At 41.9% G+C, this 27181-nt stretch overlaps 2 protein-coding genes across 2 annotated transcripts in view; one reads left to right on the top strand and one right to left on the bottom strand.

The window, feature by feature from the left end:
* trpa1b (transient receptor potential cation channel, subfamily A, member 1b) overlaps positions 1-12621 on the bottom strand; it is a 218376-nt gene extending 205755 nt beyond the window's left edge. The window contains exons 1-2 of the mRNA XM_059646336.1: positions 12578-12621; positions 8982-9114 (exon numbers count right to left, since the gene is read on the bottom strand). Of these exons, the coding sequence (XP_059502319.1) occupies positions 8982-9114; positions 12578-12621 (177 nt within the window). The remainder of the gene's footprint in view (positions 1-8981; positions 9115-12577) is intronic.
* Positions 12622-14599: 1978 nt separating this feature from the next.
* Positions 14600-27181, top strand: part of kcnb2b (potassium voltage-gated channel subfamily B member 2b) — a 326938-nt gene continuing 314356 nt past the window's right edge. The window contains exon 1 of the mRNA XM_048530051.2: positions 14600-15446. Coding sequence (XP_048386008.1) covers positions 14868-15446 — 579 coding nt within the window. The 5' untranslated portion in view covers positions 14600-14867. The remainder of the gene's footprint in view (positions 15447-27181) is intronic.

Genomic DNA, 27181 nt, shown 5'->3' with positions numbered 1-27181 from the left:
TCATCCAGTTTGAGAGCCCATCTGCCATCCTTAGTCAGACAGATAATGTATCTCCATGGTAATGAGGAGGGCACTTCAGTCAATGTTCTAACAATGACTATATCCTCCTAGGACAGGTTTGGATTTGAAAGTAGTCCTGGGTCCTTCCTAAAAACCAAAAGAACTGCAGATGCTGTAAATCAGGAACAAAAACAGGTTCTGAGGAAGGGTCACCAGATGCGAAATGTTAGCCCTGAGTTTTTCTGCACAGATGCTATCAGGACTGCGAAACTTTTCCAGCAACTTCTGTTTTTGGTCCTCAGTCCTTCTTCCTGCCCCCAAACCAAAAATCTGGCATATGCTTTTTGCATTATTGCAAACCATTATGAATGTAAGCATTTACTAATCTGGGGCGGAAATTTATGGGCTTCCCCAGCATGTTCATAGATGGAGGACCCTTAAAATTTACCAGATGTCCTTCCCACCAACTCCACCTGACATGTTTGCCATTTTGCAAGGCATAATTTGCTGCTAATCCCTAAGGTAACCCATTCACCCTTGGCCCTATTGCAGCCCTTATGTGGCCAATTAATGATCACCCATTAAATTCTGCCCAGAAATCAGAAAATTTTTATTGGTTATGTGTTCAGAAAAATCAACTTGTTCCATTTTTAAAGATATAAAGTGTTTACTTTACCATCTCTTTGCTTTTTAATAATGTCTAATAATTTTCTTGAATACTTCATGGTATTACAAATCACTATTTTTGGAGTATATGTATGAAACATAATGTAAAGAGCCATAAATTAGAAACACAGCTTTGTGATCTTTGTCAAAATTATGCTTGACTTACCCACTGGGGTCTGAAATTGTGATTCTAACACAATTTTCCTTCTCACTGTTTGTTCGATTTAGTGTCTCCACTTCCAGTTATGTAGTTAACTTAAGAAATGTAACACCTATACCATACCAACTCCACTTTGATATTGCAACTGGTGTACCAAGGCATTAAATGTCCACAATGTTTTTGTATTATCTTTTTTTGTAATTGTTCTTTGTATTTTATTGTATTTCTTTTATATTTTCACTTCCTTTTCTCTCCAGTGGAAATTTAATGAGTAAACAATAAAAAAAATCACATTGAGTCATAGATAACAAAGTGTGGAGCTGGATGAACACAGCAGGCCCAGCAGCATCTCAGGAGCACAAAAGCTGATGTTTCGGGCCCAGACCCTTCATCAGAGAGGGGGATGGGGCGAGGGTTCTGGAATAAATAGGGAGAGATGGGGAGGCGGACTGAAGATGGAGAGAAAACAAAATAGGTAGAGAGGAGAGTATAGGTGGAGAGGTAGGGAGGGGATAGGTCAGTCCAGGGAAGACAGACAGGTCAAGGAGGTGGGATGAGGTTAGTAGGTAGGAAATGGAGGTGCGGCTTGAGGTGGGAGGAAGGGATGGGTGAGAGGAAAACAGGTTAGGGAGGCAGAGACAGGCTGGGCTGGTTTTGGGATGCAGTAGGGGGAGGAGATGAGCTGGGCTGGTTGTGGGATGCAGTGGGGGGAGGGGAAGAACTGGGCTGGTTGTGGGATGCGGTGGGGGAAGGGGAGTTTTTGAAGCTGGTGAAGTCCACATTGATACCATTGGGCTGCAGGGTTCCCAAGCGGAATATGAGTTGCTGTTCCTGCAACCTTCGGGTGGCATCATTGTGGCACTGCAGGAGGCCCATGATGGACATGTCATCTAAAGAATGGGAGGGGGAGTTAAAATGGTTTGCGACTGGGAGGTGCAGTTGTTTATTGCGAACTGAGCGGAAGTGTTCTGCAAAGCGGTCCCCAAGCCTCCGCTTGGTTTCCCCAATGTAGAGGAAGCCACACCGGGTACAGTGGATACACTATACCACATTGGCAGATGTGCAGGTGAACCTCTGCTTAATATGGAAAGTCATCTTGGGGCCTGGGATGGGGGTGAGGGAGGAGGTGTGGGGGCAAGTGTAGCACTTCCTGCGGTTGCAGGGGAAGGTGCCGGGTGTGATGGGGTTGGAGGGCAGTGTGGAGCGAACATGGGAGTCACGGAGAGAGTGGTCTCTCCAGAAGGCAGACATGGGTGGGGATGGAAAAATGTCTTGGGTGGTGGGGTCGGATTGTAGATAGCAGAAGTGTCGGAGGATGATGCGTTGTATCCGGAGGTTGGTGGGGTGGTGTATGAGAACGAGGGAGATCCTCTTTGGGCGGTTGTGGCGGGGGCAGGGTGTGAGGGATGTGTTGCGGGAAATGCGGGAGACGCGGTCAAGGGCGTTCTCGACCACTGCGGGGGGAAAGTTGCGGTCCTTGAAGAACTTGGACATCTGGGATGTGCGGGAATGGAATGCCTCATTCAGGGAGCAGATGCGGCAGAGGCGGAGGAATTGGGAATAGGGGATGGAATTTTTGCAGGAGGGTGGGTGGGAGGAGGTGTATTCTAGGTAGCTGTGGGAGTTGGTGGGCTTGAAGTGGGCATCAGTAACTAGCTGGTAGCCTGAGATGGAGACTGAGAGTTCCAGGAAGGTGAGGGTTGTGTTGGAGATAGCCCAGGTGAACTTGAGGTTGGGGTGGAAGTTGTTGGTGAAGTGGATGAACTGTTCGAGCTCCTCTGTGGAGCGAGAGGCGGCGCCGATACAGTCATCAGTGTAACGGAGGAAGAGGTGGGGTTTGGGGCCTGTGTAGGTGCGGAAGAGGGACTGTTCCACGTAACCTACAAAGAGGCAGGCATAGCTGGGGCCCATACGGGTGCCCATGGCCACGCCGTTTGTCTGTAGGAAGTGGGAGGAATCGAAAGAGAAGTGGTTGAGGGTGAGGACGAGTTCGGCAAGACGGATAAGGGTGTCGGTGGAGGGGGATTGGTCGGGCCTGCGGGACAGGAAGAAGTGGAGGGCCTTGAGGCCATTGGCATGAGGAATACAGGTGTACAGGGACTGGGCATCCATTGTGAAAATGAGATGTTGGGGGCCAGGGAATTGAAAGTTCTGGAGGAGGTGAAGGGCGTGGGTGGTGTCATGGACGTAGGTAGGGAGTTCCTGGACCAAAGGGGAGAAAATGGAGTCCAGATAGGTGGAGATGAGTTCAGTGGGGCAGGAACAGGCTGAGATAATGGGTCGACCAGGGCAGGCAGGTTTGTGGATTTTGGAAAGGAGATAGAAACGGGCCGTGCAGGGTTGGGGAAATAAGCCGAAGGCCCTCCACTTCTTCCTGTCCCGCGGGCCAGACCAGTCCCCCTCCACCGACACCCTCATTTGCCGAGCCGAACTCATCCTCACCCTCAACCACTTCTCTTTTGATTCCTCCCACTTCCTACAGACAAAGGGTTGGCCATGGGCACCCGCATGGGCCCCAGCTATGCCTGCCTCTTTGTAAGTTATAGGGTCATTGAGCTGTACAGCATGGAAACAGATCCTTTGGTCCAACTCTTCCATGCTGACCAGATACAGTTGGTTCTGATATAATGCTTTTCTTCAATGCTGATTGGTTTTAATGTGATTGAAGAATTATAGAACACTATTTGTAGAACGCGAACTTTCCCTACCTGTATTGGCCAATATGTGACAGTATCCCTCCCACTTTAAATGTTGCAGTTATTGCACAATTTTCTTGTAATGTGAGATCACATAGAACAGAACTATGCGATATATCAGAAATGACTGTATCCTAAATTAATCTAGTCCTATTTGCCAGCATTTGGCCCATATCCTTCCAAACCCTTCCTATTCATGTACCTGTTCAGATGCCTTTTAAATTTTGTAATTTTACCAACATCCACCACTTCCTCTTCCCTTTTAAATCTTTCCCCTCTCACCTTAAACCTATGTCCTCCAGTTTTGGACTCCCCTACCCTGGGGGAAACACCTTGGCTATTCCGCCATCCACGTCCCTCATGGTTTCTCCAGATTAAATTAAGTTTCTTCCAATTGTCTTTGATTTTTAACTATTTCCTGCAGAAAATCTTCTCTTGAAGACTGGCTGGAAAATATTGTAAGGGCAGAGTGGTCTGTTCTCATAAATGTTGAGGTTGGAGACAGGAAGGTATTTAATTGGCAAATGCAGGAGTGGTCAGTGTGTGTGTGTGTGTGTGTGTGTGTGTGTGTGTGTGTATGTGTGTGTGTGTGTGTGAGACCCAATGTGGGACATATTTGAACTCTTCCATCTTCCTTCTTCCACCAGAACTACATTCTGGATGGGAAGGCCTCCTGGTCAATCTTCCCATTCCAATACTAACTGAGGTTGAGTAAAGGCCAATTAATGACCACTTAAGGGCCAGATCACACTGCCAATGGTATTAAAACTCAACTATACATGGGCCAGTTGCCAGGCAGGATATAAGATAGTCAAAACTGTGCAGGCTACTTGTCACTCTGGGGTGGCAGGTGAGGCTGTTCCCTCAAAGACCTAATTCAGTGCTTGATTGAGGGTTTGAGCATCAGAGAGGGAGGCCTAATGTAAACCATATCCTTTCCCTTTGTTCAGACTCCTGTCCCTTTGCCTGCCACCAACAAAATGCCCATCTCTCACCTGTGACCATCATCCTCCACAATTCTGAGTCCCTTGATAGTGTCCTTCAGGCAGTAGTAGCCTCAGCTTCCTAGGTGATGCTGCTGCATTCAAGAGCTGCCAGCTCTCCCTGGATGGTACTTCTTCCCTTAGGGTATTGATTCCAGGTCCACCAGTGGCCTTGCCACTGCCTAATTGGCAAGTGGTTGGGCAGCGTTAGCAAAAAGAGCCAGTATGGGTCTTTTGAAGGTCATCCGTTGGCAGGCAAGTCCCTAACAGCACAAGATTCTGCCCTAAATATTAGCACTTAATAGTGCAGCAATTAATGCTTGCACTGAAATACATTTTGTAGATGATTAATTCCACTCATATGATACAAACACAGCAAATGCAGAAGAAACAGCAGATCTGGCAGGATCTGTGGAGAGGGAAACATGGTTAACGTTTTAAGTTTGGTATGAGTCTTCTTCAAAACTGTCATACCAGCCCTGAAACATTAACTCTGCTTCTCTCTTTTAGACCTATCATTCATATATGTCTATATTTCCCTTAACCAGTCTGGTTGCACTGACTTAGAGATAGCAAGAACTGTGAATGCTGGAGTCAGAGATAACAAAGTGTGGAACTGGAGGAAGATAGAAAGCTAGGCAGCATCAGAGGAGCAGGTAAGTTGAAGTTTCGTGTCGGGATCATTCTTCAGAAAGCGTCTTTTTCTGAAGAATAGTACCCCAACCTGAAACATCAGTTTTCTTGCTCCTCTGATGCTGCCTGGCCTGCTGTGTTCATCCAGTTTCACACTGTTATCTTAATTATGGTTACACTGACTCATGTCTGTGGTTTCTTGCTCAAGCTATTCATAACCTTATCAACATTCTTGTGATGCAGTGATTGTGTCCCCATTTCAGAGGCAGGAGATCTTGGTTCAAGAGCAATCTCCACCAGAGGTGTGTATTAACATGTCAGACTATCATTTTTTTATGTTTTTGGAATATATGATGTATATGTGCAAGGCCCACACCTACTCTCCTTGCCACCTCCTCTGTAGAGTAGCTTAAAATAAGAAACATCAGCAGGGCTAGCAGCATCTGCAGAGATGGAACACTGTTAATGTTCCAAGTCCAATATGACACTTCATATACTGCCAGGCCTGCTGAATTTCTCCGGCATTTTGTGTTCTAGGCCCAACCATCTTCAGCTACTTCATCAATGACCTTGCTTCTATCACAAGATCATAAGTGGAGAAGTTTGCTGATGATTTGCAACTCCTCAGAGACTGAAGCAGTCTATCTCCAAATGAAGTGGACCTAGACAGGGTTCCAAGTTTGGGCTGAAAAGCGACTAGTAACATTCGCACCAAATAAATGACAGGCAATTACCGTCTCCAATAAGAGACAATCTAACCACCACTCCTTGACAATCAATGGTGCTACCATTACTGGATTCCCTCAACTGTCATCATCCTTGGGGTTACTGTTGACCAGAAATTGAACTGGTCTCATCATACTAATACTGTGGCTACAAGAGCAGGTCAGAGGCTATGAATCTTGTAGCATGTAACACTCCTTCAGACTCCCAAGACCTTGTCATTATATACAAGTCACAAATTACAAGTCAGGACCATTCAGAATAAAGCAGCCCACTTGATTAGCACTACCTTCACAAACATCAATCCCTCAATCACTGATGCTCAGCAGCAGCAGTGTGCACAATCCACAAGATGCACTGCAGAAATTCACCAAGACTCCTTAAACAGTACCTTCTGAATCCATGACCACTTCCATTTAAAAGGACAAGGAAATCAGATACATGGAAATACCATCACTTGCAATTTCTCCTTCTGTCACGCACCAACCTGATTTAGAAATCTTTCACTGTTCCTTTCGCGTCGCTGTGTCAAAATTCTGGAATTCCTTCCCGAAGAACCTTGCTGTTCTACCTACAGCATGTGAACCTGCAAAGGTTCAAGAAGGTGACTCACTATCACCTTGTCAAGGGCAACTAAGGTTGGAAATTAAATACTGGCCCAGCCAGTGACATTCACATCCCCTGAGTGAATAAAACAAAAATTATCTTTTTATTTCATTTTTCCAGCATCTGCAGTATTTTGCTTTTATTAAAATAAGCTCCTGACAGTTCCAGGAGTAAGCAACTTTTGCCGGCTTAGTTTCTGTTATGTAGATAGTGTTAACATCTCCCCCAAGGTGTTAACACAATCAATCTCTTTTTGCTGCTGAGATTACCAATTGTATGAAATGGATTTTGCTGGCTTCCAGCCTGAGGAACACAGGGATTTTTAGAGAAGCTTCAGATTATGCATACCTCTGTAAGAAGCAGAATTCTCTGCAATCAACCCAGAAATAATGATTCAGAATATAATGGACTTATCTCCTGCTCAGGATCAGATGAAGTGCTGAGAAATTGAAACTTTCAATTGTATTAACAACATTGGTATTTGCATTGGCCAAAACTAATAACTATACTTAGTGCTAGAAAAAACATCTATATATGGCAAGATAACTTATAGCTCCTTAGAACATACAAAACAATCCAAGCTTAAGGGGACAAAAGGGCACTTTAGTGGAATAACTTACCACTGAGTGATGAGAACAAAGATGAAGCCATTGATGCTCCAAAGCAGTGACTCAAGTTTTCCCAGGACAACAGCCAGAGAGAGAAAAAAAACAGTAATACTTGGAAACTAACGGACTGGTCTCTGGAGCTGCATTTTGAAGTGGGCAAGACAAGTCAGATCAGTGTGCATCACTCAAAATTTTTATTGGCTTTTCCATTTCGCCTCCCATTCTCTAACAAGCTTTACTGTTATAAGCATATTTTAAATTGTTTATGTTGTTGAATACCTTTGCCACCTGAAGACGAGAATGAATTTCTTCAGAGATGCAAGAGGATAGCTACTGTGCATTAAATGCTGCCTGTATCGGAGGCAGAGTTGGAGGAACCTGACCCGGTGCTAAGAAGTCCAAGAAGTCGCTACAAAGTAAAAACCGGCCTAAGAACTCGTACTCAGAGAGGGAGGGATTACAAGTGATTGTAATGAGGTCAACTGGGTACACCTCATAGAATGTGAGTTCCTTGATTGGGGCTGTTAATCTGCTCCAATCAAGAGCACCATGGTAATTCAGTGGTTAGCACTGCTGCCGTACAGTGCCAAAGTTTCATTCCACCCTCAGGTGACTGTGTGGAGTTCGCACATTCTCCCTGTGTCTGTGTGGGTTTTCTCTGGGTACTCCAGTTTCCTCTCACAGTCCAAATGTGTGCAGTTTGGATGGATTGGCCATGCTAAATTGCACATAGTTTTCAGTGATGTGTAGATTAGATGGGTTATCGGGGCATGTGTCTGGGTGGGATGCTCTGAGGATTGGTGTGGACTTGTTTTGCCAAAGGGCCTGTCTCTACACTGTGTGGATTCTCTGATGATTCTCTGAGCCTGGCTGACATAAACAGAAGTGTCAGAAGTTCTGTTCACTCCAAGAGCCCAGCTCTGAGGAAGCTGGATCAGTTTCAAGGACTTTCTGTGCATAAATAAAGGGTGACTTGGCGACAGGATACAAACCTCTGTGGAGTTATGTCAGATATCAACTCCAAGTTCCCTTTGTTCCTCTGTACTTTTCTAAATTTTACATTTATTTATATATGCCATCGTCTTAATATATCTACATACTTAACCTTAAACTAATACTTATTTGGATGAAATTCCATTTTTCTCCCAGAAACAATTATGTAGCAAAACACTATTCTCTACCATAATAAATACAGACGCTGATACGGTTTGTTTTTATTTCAGTTTTCTGGCATCCACAATATTTTGCTTTTGTAATGCTCTACCATGTGTGTTGAGCTCCACACTAGAATTAGTGTGAAACAGTCCACTTACGGCAGCACTTCTGTCTCTGATACAGTGCAATTAAAAATCAAGGGAAATATTAATTTATAAGTGTGAACTCTGGAAAGTATTGTGCCATCTTGCACATTGAATGAATGCTGTTGACCGCTCCCTCACTGACATGGAGAGGTTAGCAATATAGCCAGCTCATCGTGCCTACAGCCAGTTTGTAGCAGATCCTCTTGATCACTGACATATAGACATTTTCCAATCAGATAAACAGTTGTCTTCAAGGGTTCTCAATGCAATACAGAATCAGTCTGATTCCATGATTCACTTTAAAATTGCATCAAAGCAAAAAAATTACTCTCATACTTTTTAAACAAATATCAATATACTTTTTTTTGCTTTTAATAGATTAGATACAGAAGCATTTTATTCCCCGTGCACATCCCAAACTGAAGCTTCAATGGTACTAGTGGAGGCTCCAGCTCCATGCAGTGACACCCCAAATCCCAGCAGAGACTTCAACCCAATGCTCTCCATCTCCAAATCCTGTAGGGATTCCAGTCCCTATGCTCCGCCTCCATTCCCCCATCTCCAAACTCAGAGATGACACCAACCCTGAAAGTTTTCCCACCCACCACTGTGGCTCCCAGCAGCTCCACAGGGTTGGCTGCAGAGTGCTCCCGCCTAGTGGATGAGTGATCTGGGATGTGGTTGTCCATACTACATCTGACAGATTTCTCTTTGGACAGACTGGGCTTTAGCAATAGGCTGAAAACAGAAATCAAAGTTGAGTATGACAGTAACTATAGAGATGGAATTCCATCTGGAAAGCTGGAAATCGACAAAAAGTGGAATATTCTCATCTCTGATAGTTGCACCCAACAGTAATTCCAGTGATAGCTCAATTACATGCAAAGACTCTGACTCACTGATTGCCACATATCACCTATGTAATTCTAGATTATTCTCAAATCTAATGATGCACAAGTAGTTTGTTAACTGGGACATTTTGGGGTTTGCTGATAATACAAGTCATGAAGCAAATGCAAATTCTTTCTATCAGAAATTCTTCTGTCTTCTTGTAAAAGCATTATTTAGATGAAAGTGCACATAAGATACACAATAGGACAAGGTCAATTTATAATTATTTCTGCAACTTCAATAAATAGAATTGCATCAAGTTGAAGTTGTTTAATAAATCTGTTTCTGACTTAAATTTGCAGTGAAGACTGGATAGAAGGAAGACAACCATTAAAGACTGTGAAACAGGACAAAATGTTAATGTGACTGCTTTTTGATATGCTGCTCTCTGATTGCACTAGTAACTAGGGATACTGGTGGTCAGTAACTCCTACTGCTGCATTCCTAATGCACATATGATAGGAAGGGCTGGTACTTCATGATGACCAAGTCATGGAACAAACAATAAATAAACACAAATCCAGCTACCTGCTTAAGGCTATTTTGCAAAGTGTTACACTTCACTGGGGTCGCAGAGTGGAAATTAAGATCTGCTATACCTGGAGTCATCATTAAAGTAATGATTTTATAAAAACATGTAAAATACCTTGAATTTTAGACCCAGCTTGATAGAAAGCACAGGTTAAGTCTCAGAACTGAACAGCAATTATTATTTGTCATAATTTGGACAGTGCAGGTTAGATGGGCTTGAGATCGGTATGACAGGTCGGCACAGCATCGAGGGCCGAACGGCCTACACTGTGCTGTAATGTTCTATGTTCTATGTTCTATAAATAACTAGATTTTCACTACTGGTAAATAACTATGAATCAACAACATAATAACTACTAGTTAAAACTTATAAAATGTCTCCTACACACATACAAATAGACATGGTGGAAATAAAAAGAGCTAGAAAACTTAGCAGATCAAGCAGCATCTGCAGAGAGAGAGAGCAGACTAATGATTTGAGTTTAGACAACATTGCTCTTGTTAGGTGGGAGTCACCATTCCACAGCCAATCAGCTATTTGTTGCCAGCAAAATCTCCCTTCATACACATCTTCAGCTCCTCCATAATAACCTTCATCACTTTTTTAAATTCTCTTTTAGATTGTGGGCATCAGTGGCTGGCCAGCAATTATTGGTTGTCCCTAATTGCCTTTGACCTGAATGGCTTGCGTGGCCATTAAAACGGGAGGCTGAGAGTCAACCACATAGCTAAGAGTCTGAAGTCACAGGCTAGACCAGGTGAGGATGGCAGATTTTCTTCTCCGAAGTAAGCCAAGTATATGTTCTGACATTTGGCAATGGTTTCATGGCCATCTGTAGTTTTTTTTTTATTTATTGAATTCAATAATCCATGGCAGGATTCAAACACAGTTCCCCAGAATGTTTGCCGAGTTTCTGAAGTTTAGTGTTAATACCATTAGCCCACCACCTCCCCAACACAAAGTGAACAAGCAGCAACGTAAATAGCACTTACATCAATGTCAGATAATTTGCTTTTAGAAAATGCACAAATCCTTTCCACAATCCTTGATTTGAAAACCAGTAATTTTCCCATTTCATACCACAACAAAAAATACAGAATAATAAAAACATACAGTTTTTACAAAAAATTCTCTTAAGTGTTCAAAGATGTAAAGCATTACTTTAGGAGGTTGATTGTTTGCTTAATTCCATTTCCATTAAGGTAAAGGTAAAGTTAGCGTAGTTCTATTGGATCATAGGACTGCTCTCTATCAAGCAAGATGACTGGTGGTGATTTAACGACATCTTAGATGAGGGGAGAGGTTGAGGAGGATCCTTCATGGTAACTTCAGCCAGTATGGGAATGGAACCCAAGCTGTTGGTGTTACTCTGTATTGTAAACCAGCCGTCCAGCCAATTCAGATTCCTGACGAGCGTCATTAGTAAAATCTGAAGTTGACTTCAAACACCTATCTAGGGCAAAGCAGCGCACTTGATTGACACCATTTCTACAAAATATTCACTCCCCTACCACTGACACTCACTGGCAACTTTGTGCACCAGCTTACAAGATGCACAGTAGAAATTCACCAACCTCCTTAAATAGCACCTTCCAAACGTTCAACCACTACTATTGTGAGACCACCACCAACTGCTCGTTCCTCTCCAAGCCAGTCATTATTCTGACTTGGAAATATATCACTATTCCTTCAGTGTTTCATGTTCAAAATCCTGGAACTTGGTGCCTAATAGCATCATGGTTATATGTGCATAAAATGTTGACAGCAGTTCGAGAAAGCAGGTCACCGCCACCTTCTTAAAGGCAACTAGAGATGGGAGCAATAAAATCTGGCCCAGTTAGCTACATCCACATCCTATGAATGAACATACAAGCTGGACATGGGTTATTAACAAAAATGTCAGCACAATGATGGGAAGCATACAAAACAATCTGGGTGGAGCTAACGGCCATATGTGCAAAGCCTAATGCTCTGACATCATGCTTTGGTCTGTCCATGGGCCACAAGTTGTAAATATTCCTTGTTATGTAGACAGCCTCAGTCAGCTTGTTACAGGGACGGACTGATTGTAAACAGAAATATTGCAGACATCACCTGCTGCAGCTCAAAAGGAATATGACAACACCACCAAATAAATGTAATACCCTGTATGTGGTACAATTTAATGGATTCCCTGTTGTGAGAACAAATTGTGACAGCAGTAAGAATTATGACTGTCTCACAATGTAATTTATGATATAAAGGCACCACAGTCATTGTTCCTCTGTCATATTAATGCAGAAACGAATGTTGATAACGTATACTGTCTTCTTCCCGCTTTGTTGGCCTTCTCCTCACATTTAAAATCAGATCCACTTGACCACCCATGATTCCAGTAGAAGCAAATTACAGCAGTTGCTGGAATGTGTACTGAAAACAAAAAAGGCTGGTAATCACAGCAGGTCAGGCAGCATTCATGAAGACAGAGAGCAAGCTAATGTTTCGCATCTAGATGACATTTCATCAGAGCTCCATCGTGACTCCAGTAGAACTGGAGAATGCAGCAAAAAAAGTGCAACACTTTCAAATACCTTTCTGATGACAACATTACGTTTTCAGTCAGAAAACAAGCCAAAATACACTCAAATGTTAATCACCCAACTCAAATGACAACTTACTAACTAATTTGCAAGTAAGTAAATAGCACGACTGAGGCAAATTTGGAGTTGGGACTTAATATCAGAATAAAATGTGTAACAACATCCTAATTTCAAATGTTTACCCATCCTGGATGCCTACTGGGCAGCCAGATCCAATACAGTAGTTGGCTTATATTTAGTCATACTCTTAGATTTTGAGACAGGTCAGAAATCACATTTCACCAGTTATAATCCAACAGGTTTATATGAAAACACAAGCTTTCGGAGTCTCACACCTTTTACATGCGGCTAGCTGGTAATTTCAAATAAACCTGTTGGGACTATAACATAGTGTCATGTGATTTCTGATCTTGTCCACCCCAGTCCAACACTGGCAGCTCCACATCATGCTTTGAGACAGTGAGGGGCATTTCAAGGCATTAACATTTGCAGTATACTTGACTCAAATCCAGAAGGAAGAAAGAGGATGCCCTCTGTCTGTCATTGCAGCGGCATGCCAAACAGTGGGTGCAAAACATTGCAAAGAAAGCAACCAAATGGCAGAGGTGGGTGGTGTCAATGCCCAAATGCACCTCCATCATGAGGTGGCCTCTGTACTAAACAGTATTAAATCCATTGTAGACACATTTGTGAGAATCCTTCCACAGTCTGGACAGCAGCAGAAGCTGTGATCCACAATACTGAAAACAGAACATGGTGGAAATTTGAAACACTTGGACAGTTTGGCAGCATCCATGCAAAGAGAAGCAAGAATTAACATTTGGAATTGACTATGACTCTTGCCTTCTTTGGGCTCTCTTGTGGTCAGCAACAGCTGCAGCTCTGCTGGTTGAGTGATCACAACTGCTGGGAGCCAATGTGCCCAGTCAGCCCAGTGTCACTGATTGAATTCTGCAAATTGAGCAATCAGACTCACCAGGTAATCTGACAGATAACCTGTGGCCAGGAAGATTGACTGCTGGAGACTGGTGGCTGATGCAATGGATCAGTTCATTCCCAAGATGTTTTCCCTTTGTTTCTGCCAATGCAGAATACCTGCATGTTTATTTTTGTAGCTTATGGACACAAAAGCCACTTCTGTCCAAGATGAGATAAACATATTCTCTATACTTGAGTTCTGGGGAATGGTCATTGGACGCGAAACGTTTTACTGTTTTTTCCTTCACGGATCCTGCCAGACCTGCTGAGTTTTTCCAGCAACTTTGTTTTTGTTCTCCATACTTACCATATTCACAATACTATCCTCCCTTCAACACATAGGATGGGATGGGAGGAAGTGTAGGAGAAAGGGGAAAGTGGAGGAATGGAATAGGAGGGGAGAATAAGCGAGAGTAGGATTGAGTGGAGATAGGACGGTGTGTTGGGGGATTAGAATGGAAAAGGGGTAAGGAGAGGAGATGGATGAGACAGGGGTGGGGTTGGGGAGATGACACAGATAAGGGGATAGGGGAGGAGGTTCTAATAATTGTCAGTGTGACTATTAGGCATCTTGAGGCAGGGTATCACAGCATTGTGTGCACTCCTGGGGTAAGCAAGATGAAACCAATATGTTCTCTGCATTACATTCCACACTCCAGGTATGTGACTGGGAGGAGGAGAGGGAGACCGACGTGTGGGAGTTGGGAAGATTGGAGGTGACGGGGAGTGCAGCATGAGGAGGATAGGGATGATGGGGGGTGTAAGTGAGGGATGGAAGAGGAGAGTGGGGGATGAGGGTAGTAGGGGTAGGAGGTGGGAATGGGGTGTGGGGTCGTGGGGGAACTGGCAGGATGAGGGGGAGTTGGAGGTCGAGATGTGGGGTGATCCGCAAGAGGGAAACTTGTCTGGATGTGGGAGAGGGAGGAGAGCGGGCGGACAACCGTTCGTGCGACCGTTAAGAGTCTCGAGGCGGGGGAGTGGGGGAAGAGCGCGTGCGGTGCGGGGTGATGAGGGCGGGGCACAGCACACTCCGGGGAAGGAGGAAGAGCGTTCTCCGGGGCTGGCGGGGAAGGGCGCGCGCCAAGGAGCGGCGCGCGACGACAGATGGCGGCAACGCGGCTGCCCGTTGACAGACATCGACGTGAGGCGGCCGGGAGCGCGGACGGAAGACAAGGGTCGGCGAGTCTGACGCGTCCATGTCGTGTTCCCTCCTCCCCGTTTTACGCACACGCACACACACACACACAGCTGCTGAGTGCTGGCCGGCGGCTGATCACACTGAATGAAAGTGACTGTCCGCCGGAGATTAAATACACACCAAGCACTCGCATGTTGTTTTTTCCTTGTTGCTTCGACAATGCTCGGAGCTGTGTGAGCGGACCCCGTGCGTGCTTCATAACTGATCATTTTGGATTTATTCCCACGCGAGAACTTGATTTCTGGCCATCATTCTGTTTAGGATCGTCAATTTTGATTTTGGTTTTGCACAATAATCTCCGAATTGATCTGCTATGGCAGGAAGAAGCCCAACAGCAATGCCTAAGAAAGCATCCCGATCCACAACCTCCCTTCCCCCGGAGCCTATGGAGATCATCAGGAGCAAGGCTTGTTCAAGGAGGGTGAGAATCAATGTTGGGGGACTTAACCACGAAGTCTTGTGGAGGACATTGGAAAGATTACCCCGGACTCGTCTGGGGAAACTGAGGGATTGCAACACCCACGAATCCCTCCTGGAAACCTGCGATGATTACAACCTTGACGAAAACGAGTACTTTTTTGATCGGCACCCGGGGGCTTTCACGTCGATTCTGAATTTCTACCGCACAGGAAAACTGCACATGATGGAGGAGATGTGCGCCCTGTCCTTCGGCCAGGAGCTTGACTACTGGGGGATTGACGAGATCTACTTGGAGTCCTGCTGCCAAGCCAGGTACCACCAGAAAAAGGAGCAAATGAACGAGGAGCTGAGGCGTGAGGCTGAGACCATGAGGGAGAGAGAAGGCGAGGAGTTTGACAACTCTTGCTGCCCGGATAAAAGGAGGAAGTTGTGGGATTTGCTGGAAAAACCTGGCTCCTCGGTCGCTGCTAAGGTAAGGTGTCGATGGGCTTCCCCAGTAAGAGTGAATTAACTGGATTCTCTTACCAGCACAGACTTGCAGTCACACTTTTGAATAAAATGTGTTTTCAGTTCACCCTTTCCACCGAAACGCCACTGAAGATGTAAGGGGAATTTGTTGTTTTTACTCGTTGGAGTTTTAAATGGGTAAACTTCTGAACCATTTGCCGCTGCGAATTGATCAAGGCGTCATTTCAAACAAATGACAGAGACAGCGCCGAAGCTGGTTGTTATGGTGATTTGAGGCTTGTAAATATTACTTGTCATGCTGCAATATTCAAATAGGCAGGCGCAGACTTTAATGGGAAGGAAAGAAAAGTTGAAAGTACATCGGTAGAATTCGTGTGACACGCTTGAATACCGCAAGCATCAAGCAGTGTCTTTATCAAAGGATAAAACTGAAGACTCGAATTTTATAACCTTACTTTAAATATTCGCTTTGATAAATTCCGTTTTGCTTTTGTATTTAGCATTTGTTTATTTTGCTCTCTTTCTTGTTTGGCCAAACCCTAGCTCCACAAAGCCAATAACCAAGTGTCAGTAAACCAGGGTATCTTTTCCACAAGAATGATAAGTTTTGGGGGACACTTCATGAGATTAAACTTCTGTAATATTTCAGCATCGAATTTGGATAACATTTTCAAATTTTAAGGTCCCACTATCAAAGGGAATCACTCAGTTTTGTCTTAAGAAATTATTTTACTATGTCAATTAACAAAATAAAATATTTTATATTTTAACACAAAAGTAGGCGATGCTTGTTTTCTGTAATACCATTTATGTTATGCGAGTATAAATCAACATCTCTATTTTCCCTAAAATAGACGCGATGAAACTTAGAAATTGTTTTCCTCCTCTTTCTGAGCACAGAGTGAATGAATGCCTAATGAGAACCCTAAAAAGAATTCTGAAATTTAAGAACATTTATCGGTATTGTTGAGTTCCCTTTAATTGCTTATTTTAAACAGAGCAAAGTGCGCGGTAGGACGCACGAAAACCCACAGGTAACTGTCCTGATTTGTCGTACACTCGTTATCTTAATTTCTTTATCAACAAGTTTGTCAATGATCATCTTAATTTTTGCAGAAATTTTTGCACTTGCATTTCACCAGCTCTGAAAAGCACTGTTTCACTACCGTTCTTTCATCTCTGCAGACTGTAAAACTGTTAGTTGCTATATTGCATTAATGTTCTGCCAAAGGTCAACACTGTCTACGATTTACGACTGGTAACACCCCTATTATATTACTTGATTGAGAATTATGTCATGGCTAGCGGGAGGTAGCTCCCAGCAATTTGCTGGCAGATTTTTTTATATGCTTTAGCAGAGCGGATAGTGGTATCTGCTTTCTCAAAGCACAAAAAATTGCGTACGTTTCCATTGTGCTCAGAATGCCCAACTTGCTGCTACGATAACTTGTTTAATACTTAATTGGAATTATAGTCCAAATGGATGTCAAGCTCAAGTGAAACCGCTGTATAGAGATACAAAAATGACTGTATAACCGCACCCCAAGGCTGCAGTTATTTTGAAGTTGACATTCCAAATTACTGTCTAGATTGCCTAACCCCCTAGCCGAGGGTTGTGTTGTCAATTATACAATGTCCAGATCATAATAAAGTGAACCATAAAGGGACTCAGCATTTTTTTGTGCACATTTGTAGAATTCTGCTGATAGGACTGTTCATTTTTTAACGTAAGGAGATTAGTGATGTTTGTCTTACATAACTCTATAAATACTGCTTTCATGTTAGAAGCAGTTATGCACCAAGCAAGAATTATAGCGCAGCTGATGCAAACTCTAACCTGTTGTGAAACAGGGGCCTGGTGGATTAAATATGCCCTTATCTCAAAATAGGACCTAGACCCAAGTTTATATTGATGCTTACTCAAACCATTTCAACATCAAACTGGCAACATTACTGAAGACTAGTTTATTTGATATATTAAGTGCTTATGTGCCAATGCTTTACCTTTTTTTTCTCTCTGCCAGCCTCAGACCATTCTGTAGTGTTTATAAATTATTTAGTTCTAAGCGGTTTGCATATATTTTCAATTTTTAAGCTTGTAGCCATGCCTCTTTGTTCTAGAATTTGTGGTAAATCAGCTGTACTGAATATATGAGTCCTTCCTGTAGAGCCTTGTCTTCTCCACATGCAAAATTTCCAGATCCTTCAACTTAAAATAATAGCACAAATGTTTTAAAGTAGTTTATCTTTTGGGTACACTTTAGCTGCATTGCCAGCAGCTCCTGGTTATCATTGCTGCTGTATAGTGAACAAAATAAACATGATACTCTAGGTGTGGCAGTACAAGAGGTTTATGTGTTTTACCTCCTGGGATTGATGCTTTACTTGATAATGATACATCTAAAAATTTTGTTTGCTTTTGCTAATATTACTACAGATTGAAATATTGATTTGAGTAAGCTATCCAGCAATATCCTCAGTACTCCTAAACCAAGAGACTTAGGAACAAAAGTAGGCCATTCAGCCCATCAGGTCTGCTCCATAATTCAATGAGGTCATGACTGTTCTGACAATTCTCAACTCCCATTTCCCTGCCTTCTCCCCATAACTCTTCATTCGCCTACTGGTCTAGAATCTGCCCAACTCAGCCTTGAATATACTAATAACCCAGCCTCAACTGTCCACTGCAGTAAAGAATTTCAGATTCACTATCATTTGAGGGAAGAAATTCTTCCTTGTCTCTGTCCTAAATGTGTAATCCCTACTTTTCAGTGTTGTTTCTCATAGCCTAAATCCATTTAGTTTATATTTCCAGAGCTTGTTTTCCTAATGTATATATCCTAAATCACTTGCATTTGTGCACATTAAGTCTTATTTTTTCACTCATCAGTCATCTTTCTATGCATCCCAATCCTTGCGAATTTTATGTGCTCGTTTCCTATTTTCTGAATCCTTCCTTTCTATTCAGTGTCTTTTTGCAAACGTGGCTCTGTTGCTCCCACAGTACCAAATCATCTTTAAAAACTGTGAACAGCAAAGGAGTGAATGACCTGGTGTCATGTCAACACAACTCTGCTCATATCAATCTTTTGCTTTTTTTGCTCTAGTCAATTTTCAGTTAGCCTCAAGAGCTTGCCTGCTGTTCCATTTGCTTCCCTCAGAATAGATTATTCAGAATCTAAATATAGGACACCACAGAACTCCTGCTGTCAAAACATTTTTAATTTCTTCAAAAAATGTACATTTTTCGCACCAGATGGTCTTCCCAGTGATCTGCACTGTCTCCCACTATTGCATCATGCTAATTTAAACGTTTCAATATTCATCTTACACAGCAAAATATAGGTTTCGCAATGAATGTAAACCTCTAATATGCTGGATTCTTAAAAAAATTGAAACACAAACAGAAATTGCTGGAGAAACACAAGCCTGGCAGCATCTATGGAGAGAAAGCAGAGTTAACATTTCAGTATAGTGAACCTGCATCAGAACTTAAGATAACTATGGAAGGTTGAAATTTTTGCTGATGATGAGGTGAAGTTGTGAGGTGGGGGAGTGTGAGGTGTGGTGAGGGAGAGTTGAGTGGGAAGATGTAGAATAGTTTATGGAGATGGTGCCCAGAAAGTGAGACAGAGAAGGAGAAAACAGATAGGCAAACAAAGGGATCGCAGATTATAAATCCTATCTTCAACTCCGATGAAGGGTCACAGGACTCAATATTGATGTTAGCAAATTCAGAATATGAACTTGCTCGAACAATTTCAGAACGCAAACTTACTCCTCTGTGTTCTGAAGAAATGTTACTGGACTTAAACTTCAATTCTGCTTGTTATCCACAGATGCTGCCAGATCTGTTAGGTTTCTCCAGACATTTCTATTTTTGTTTAAGATTTCCAGCATCCACAATTCTTTGTTTTTTTCTCTCCTCAATGTTTATTGTACAGTGGCTCAGTGGTTAGCACTGCTGCCTCACAGCGCCAGTAACTCGGGTTTGATTCCAGCCTCGAACAACTGTCTGTGTGGAGTTTGCACGTTCTCCCCGTGTCTGCGCGGGGTTTTTATGGCTGCTCTAGTTTCCTCCCACAGTCCAAAGATGTACAGCTTAGGTGAATTGGCCATGATAATTTGCCCAAAGTGTCAGGGATGTGTAGATTGGGTGGGTTATGGTGCGTGGGTCTGGGTGGGATGATCAGAGGTTCCGTGTGGGCTTGTTGGATGGAAGGGCGTGTTTCCGCACTGTAGGGATTCTATGATATGTCCTGTATGTGCTGCTCCCCAACAGAGCCAACCCATTTTCAAACGTTCAACACATTTTCATACCCATTTTCTCATGAGCACCCGACCGAACTATTATCTCTGTCTTGGTTCATCAAGACTGAAGTATTTGTAATCTTTAGCCAGACATGTTGAGTACATAATCCATCTCGGTTTCCTGCTGAGCTCCCCGTAATCACAGCTGCCAGCTTTATTTCAATTCACTCCACATAAACATATATAAATGGCTGAAGGCACTGTATATTGCAAAGATAGACGGACTTGATAACATTCTGGCAAATGTACTGAGACCTGTGCATCCCTACCCAAGTTTTGCCGTACAGTTACAGCGGTTGTGTCTCCCCGACAATGTGGAAAATCGCCCAGGTATGGTCTTTCCATGAAAAGAATCCACAGCCAAATGTCACCCCTGAAACAGTCGTCATCAACAGTCATCAGTAAAGTGATATGATATCATGGACATTGCTATCAAATAGCACTTACACAGCAATAACCTCCTTATTGATGCTTAGCCTCGGTTCTGCCAGTGATGCAGCTCCTGAGCTCATTACAGTTTTGATTCAAACATGGGCGCGAGAGCTTAACTCAAAAGTGGATAGGAGGGTGACTGTCCTTCACAATAAGGTGATATTTGACCAAGCGTGATAATAAGAAACCCTAAAACAGGAATCAGAGGAAAAACTCGCCACTTGTTGAAGTTATACCGAGCACAAGTGAATGGCTTGTGATTGTTGGAAGCCTGCTATCTCATTTCCAGGACATCCAGGGTTACCATATGCAATTCCTGAGGTATTGAAGCCATTCATGTCCAACTGCAGAAAGACATGGTCAGCATCCAGGTGTGGGCTGATAAGTGGCAAGTAATATATACATTGGAAAGTTCCAGGTAATTGCAGTGTCCATCATAAATAATCTAACCATTGCCCCTTGATGTTCAATGGTATCATCAGCACTGAATTCCCCATTCAGCCTTTTTGCATTACCATTAACCATCAACAGAATTGGACCAATCATATAAATGCTGTGGTTGTAAGAGCAGGTCATATGTTGGGAATTCCATGGTGAGTGAACACACTGCCTGACTCCATAAGGTAAAATCAGGAAGGTGATTGAATATTGCCCTCTTACCTGGAGAAGTAAGCTCCAGTAACACTCAAGAACCTAGACACAGGGACAAGTAGCCCACTTGATTAGTATTTTGTTGACTCACTTCATGATTAGACCACACATATTGGAGCAGAATTAAGTCAATCAGTCTGTTGAATCTACTCTGCCATTCAATCATGGCTGATATGTTTCTTGACCAGATTCTTCTGCCTCGTCTCCCATAACCTTTAATCCCCCTACAAATCAAAAACTAATTTATATCAGTCGTAAATACACTCAATATTTCTGCATCCATTGTCTTTTGTGGCAATGAGGCATGGGTTATATCATCACTACTTCATTTTGGGTGCAAACACCACAAGATTACAACTTTTGCAGGAGCAATGTCTTTTAAAGCAACAAAAGAAGATAATTGAAAAAAGAAGGAAAACAAAACCGGAAAGTATTAGCCTGCTATACAAATTCTCACACTGACATTTTTAAAAAGCCAAGGGTACACAAAAAATATGGAAAGCAAACAAATAATCATAGAATGACAATTCATTGACATTCCGTCAGAATTTCAGGTGTTTAAAGAAAATCAATCTTCACTAAAATGGATCAGCAAAAAACTAATGAAGTCTGACACACGATCAAGTGGCTTCTTGTTTTGAGCATCAAAGGGCTAAGAAGAATAAAATCCTCTGGAGTTGCTGATGATGATAACAACAATCCCAACAAAAGAATAAATAAAATAAAAATAAAAAGGTTGTTTGTTTAAATCAAGTTTTGAGAAAGTGATAATATTAATGGACTGGGATTAATGGACAAGGGATATCTGCTGTGCACCTTTTGAAGGAATCTGATAAATTGCAAAAGGAATCTATCGAGCCTGCTTTTTAGACTTTATGGAAAATGAAAGTGAATAAAAATGTAAAAGAAAGTTGAAAGTGATGATAAACATCTAATATTTTGGGAGATTGAACAAATTCTTTTGAGGTTTGTCAGACAGCCCATCATTTGTAATATAAATGAACACTATGTATTAGGGTGGTACATTAATCTGAATAGAATATTATAGTATATATTGATTACACCAAACGATCTAACTACCTGATAATGGCAAGGAAATGACAATGCTGGATAAATTATGTAAATATATTTCAGAAGGTAAGTTGGAGATTAATTTGACAATATGTAATACTGTCCACGTTCGTACAGGATGTAAATGTGAAGACTTTTCTAGAAAATGGTCAATTCACTTCAAATAGGGAAACAGTTGCTGGTTATGATCGCTTTCTTTCAGTCTCCAGAAGTTGGAGAAAGTTCAAGGCTTTAATTCAGTGGACTGGTATGTGATTGATAAGTTTTCAAGATTTTATCTCTCTAAAACTTGGGCAGTAGCTTAAACTCTCATGCAGGGTATGTAGGTGTTGCATTAATTTGACAGCTTAACTGAATATCGTTAAACCTAATAACATAGGTAGAGCGTTACTTCTAAACCTGTAAGCTAGTTAGTTAAATTAAACATAAATATGTCAGGGCAGGTGATGCATTGCATCTTTAGCTTGTGAGAACTAGTGGACATTAGTCTGATCCATGGCAGTCATACCTTCAATAAGCATCTACAGCCTCACAGACTTTGGCACCAAGTTGGTGAGATGAAGTCTGAGCTTTGGACACTGAGATACATCAGGGAGGATGAAAGTTACTGAGTACTTTTTATTTATTAAGAGGCAGCCACACCCCTTAAGCTAAAGTCTTCTGATTGGTAATCATGAGGACTTAGACATAATATGCTTTGTTTTCCAGTCATTGGTTTCTAATTTTCCTCCACAATTTCTTTTAACTGTTTGGAAGCGAAATAGGCATACTTTTATATTTGTTCGGGTATGATCTACAAAACCTATAACAAAAAATGAGGTTTGGGTTAAATCATCATGACATCATTTTGGGTGCAAACACCACAACATTGCACCAAAAATCATGCTTTCTGTTATTGGCCAAAATGGAAGAATGTAGGTCTCATTTGAGAAAGGTGAAATGCAAGAATTGTATTCCTTTTTGCTTTCTGTGTCTTTGTTTCAATTACATTATAGTTAAACAAATATGAATTTCAAAACACAAATTTGTTATTCCTTACTTTTCTGCCAATATTTGCACTTCATTCGAGGAAACGGGGTAACTTTAGTGAACTTCCAGGTTGTCCTGATATCATAAGCAAAGAACATTTTTTTTTAACAAACAAACACAGAAATTGCTGGTAAAGCTCAGCAGGACTGGCAGCACCTGTGAAGAGAAATCAGAGTTGACATTTTTGATCCGGTGACCCTTCCTCAATTCTTCTTATTTAACGTATTTTAAAAATGTTCCGTAATATTTTATAATTAATTTAGAAGCAGTCTTGAGATAAAAAAGACTGGAATATAATCCAGCATTTTGAGCAAATATGTTTACATCAATGCAACATAATATCTGAAATTTAGGGCCTTTTGTTGTATTGTTATACATTAATGATATTGTTGCCTAATGCATTATCCCACCTCCTTAAATTCTCTGTAATCATTGGAAATTTGGCCACACCATCCTTCCCTAATATCTTCTTTCCCATTATGCAGCAACATTGCATTGCCCTGGGTTTATTCCATTCTTATCTATGCAACCTAGTCTGAGTATCCCCAGAATGCTGAGCCATAATTTCTTTCTGGAAACACCTTTTCCATGGAATATATACACAGAAACTGGTCATATGGCCCAACCAGTCCATGCTGGTGCTTATGCTTCACTTAAACATCTTCGCATCTGTCTTAATTTAGCAGGTTACACAGTTCTCTGATCCCTTCGCCCTCATATATCTATCAGATCTCTCTTTGAAAGCATCTATACTATTTGGTTCATCTACTCCCTACAGTAGCAAATTGTATGTTCTCATCACTCTCCGGTTAAAGCTTCTTCTGGATTCCCTGTTTGATTTCTTGGTGAGTGTCTTATATTTCAGACCTCTAGTTTTGCTCTTCCAGCCAAGTGGAATAGGATGCCAGTTTGCAATCAGTAATTTGCTGATTTTTAGGTGGTTCGAATCACTTCCAGTTCCCTAGTTCTGGCGCTGGACTTATTTTAGCAACTTCGAATGAAGAAGGCAGTAGACAAGTGTTTCAGGCTAAAAGAATCTCTGCATTTATGAAATACAAGAAGTAAGCATAATAAAAGAACTAAAGGCAAATATAATAAACAGTGAAACTGACACAATCAACTATACAGAGGATGGTAACTAAATACATTATTAAATCAAATACAGTTTAAACACTATTAGAACTAACCAGCAGTTTTAATCTCAGAAAACTTTAATCAGGCTTCCTATCCTTAGGGTTCCTGGACTGTCACAGCCTGCCTTCCGCTCTCTGCTAGTTGGGTTGGAAACTTTGGGGTCTCAAAATTTTAAACTCAACGCTAGGGAAAAAACACAATTTTATATGGGTGGCATGGTGGCTCAGTGGTTAGCACTATTGCCAAACAGTGCCAGGGACCCGGGTTTGATTCCAGTTTTGGGTGACTGTGTGGAGTTTGCACATTCTCCCTGTATCTGCACATATTTCTCCTGGATGCTCAGGTTTCTCCCACTGTCCAAACACATGTGCAGACTAAGTGAATTGGCCATGTTAAATTGCCCATTGTGTTCAGGGATGTTTGGGTTAGATATGGGAATTCCAGGGTTAGGGGAATATGTCTGGTTGGGATGCTCTTCGGACATACAGTGTGGACTCTTTGGGCTGAATGGCCTGTTTCCACACTGCAGGGATTCTATGATCCTAAAATACAACTGCCTGTTCCATCTTGTCATACCCACTGCCTTGATGAAGACTTTAGACAGTATAGGCCTTCTGTCTGGGCTCAGTCCACGAATGCAGGAGGGTAGGTCTTGGATTTATCAGGTGAGTATTTGGTTTTCTTTACTATGTGGTGGTTTTGCTGGCTGGTTTTCAAGTCAAGATCTGTCTGAGGCCTTGTGGTGACGATGAAGTCGGTGATTTTCGGAGGTTGTCGGTTCTTAGGTCTGCTACTTGTGTTTGGTTGGTCTTGGTTCCCCGGTGCAGACAGACCTGTGACGGTATGTTTCAGAATTGCTGTTTGGACCTCACTTCTGGAGATAGTTCTTGGAAATATCAGCTGGAATTAGCTGTTGGAATTCTTCTTCTGGAGATCGCTGTTTGGAACGCTTCCTGGGGAGTAGCTGTCAAAGGATCACTCTTGGGGAAATAGCTGTACGGGATCCTGCTTCCGAAGATAGCTGTGAGGATAGCTGTTCTAAGTGAGATTGGGGCCTGCAATTACACTGATTATGGGCCTCTTCATGCCAAATCTGTGCTTGCCATTGTGTTACTTTTGTTCCCTTTGAGGTCAGTTGGCTTCCTGACGGTTAAGCGTATTTGTGAATGTATTTTGATTGAAGATGAATGCCCAATATCTCTGTAAATGAATATTGATTGAACTTGGATGTCTTCAGAAAAAGAAGAAGGGTCCCGACGCAAAACATCAACTTTCTTACTCCTCTGATGCTGCCTGGCTGCTCTGCTCCTCCAGTTCCACACTGTGTTATCTCTAGGTTTCATAATGTCGATGTTGTTGGGTAGCCCAAGGTGTAAAAGTCAGTTTCCGTCTAGAGTACTAGGTTTGGTTGATTGTTCTCTGAGATTGAAGGTGTGAATTGGAATGCCAGGTTGAACAATAGTTCCAGACTGAAATCATTCTGGCTCTGTGTCTATTTGTTGCAGCCTGAGCTTGGGTTTTTGTCCAGTATTTCAGATGTTAGAAAAGTCCAGGGTCGCCCAGTATTTTAGATGACAGCAATTTTTGCTCAATCCTACAGTGGAAACACCCTCTTACCATATTTATCAAATTCTTTCATAATGTCAGTGACATCTATTAAGCCATTCCTTCGGCTTTCTCTTTTTCAGAGAAAAGAAACACAGCCTTTGTATCCTTTCCTGTAAATACAACCTCACAATCCTGGTATCAAACTTGTGAATCATTTTTGCTCTCTGGCTACATTCTGTCTATGCTTCTTTGGCCTGGCATCATTCATTTTTGACAGATTATACTCCTGTGGATATTATTCAATGTTAAATGTCTAAAATCAACGCAAACTGTTATCATTATAGTTGATATGGCCTTTCTTTCTCCATTAGCTAAGTTAATGAACAGTTGTTTTGCAATACAGAGTAATGCTAACAGCATGGATTTAATTCCTGTACTGGCTGAGGTCAACATGAAGATCCTGCCTTTTCAACCTCACCCTTTGCCTGAGGTGTGGTGGCGCTTAGGTTAACGTCATCACCAGTTGTTGTTCTATGTGCCTGTGGTCCTCTGGGAGTAATGCAACTTTACTTTATCCCTCAAAAGTAAGTGAAGATGGAATTTTTTGGTAGTGCCAAGTGCCAAGAATTATATTCTTTGGTACATTATATTTTTTCAGCAGTTGTGCAAAAGTTGTTTAAATCCCAGTTAGTATTGCCTCACACTCTTACTCCTGAATGTAGCAAGATCTAGTCAAATCAATTTCTCATAATTGAGCAGTGTTATATTGGCAGTAATCTCTAATGCAGAAGCTGACATAATATTCCATATTCAATTTTGTCACTAAATAGAATGTGAAAGTATTTTATGTCCAGTTGAAACTTTGCATCTTTGTCTGAGCATACAAGTATGCAAAAATATCAATGTGCTGCAACTTCAAACACAAATGCACTAGGATTCATTGTCAGCATAACCTGGCCTGGGCAGCTTATAGAAAATCCTAACACGATGAATTGGAGCTGACTTAACAACTATGCATAATATTCATACATCAGAATTACATCACCATTAAAGAGGACCTTGTTCAACTTGGATAACATGCTTTAGAATAATTTCTGAAGAAGTTCTGAGGAACGGTCACCAAACCCGAAACGTTAACTCTATTTTCTCCTCCACAGATGCTGCCAGACCCGCTGAGCTTTTCCAGAAACTTTGTTTTTGTTCTTGCTTTAGAATCATTACTCATTATTTTAAAAAATTAATGAAAAATACTATCACTCTATGCAATATTACTGCTGTACAGAGATCTTTAAAAATGGGACTTACGGAAAGAGATCATGATACAGAATGTTATATTTTGATAAATGGATAATAGCAAAAAGGCTTCTGAAGAAGTGTCACTGGATTTGAAACATGAATCCTGTTTTATCTCCACATATGCTGCCAGATCTGCTAAGCTTCTCCAGCAATTTATGTATTTGTTTCAGATTTCCAGCATCCACAGTACCTTTTATATATTATCACAACAACAAACTAATAGTTACTCATCTGTACACCTAATGCCGAATTTATAGAATTGCTGTC

The sequence above is a fragment of the Stegostoma tigrinum genome, chromosome 5, assembly GCF_030684315.1.
Source record: "Stegostoma tigrinum isolate sSteTig4 chromosome 5, sSteTig4.hap1, whole genome shotgun sequence".
NCBI lineage: Eukaryota > Metazoa > Chordata > Chondrichthyes > Orectolobiformes > Stegostomatidae > Stegostoma > Stegostoma tigrinum.
The sequence above is the reverse complement of the archived record's forward strand: the minus strand, read 5'-3'. Positions and strand labels throughout refer to the sequence as shown.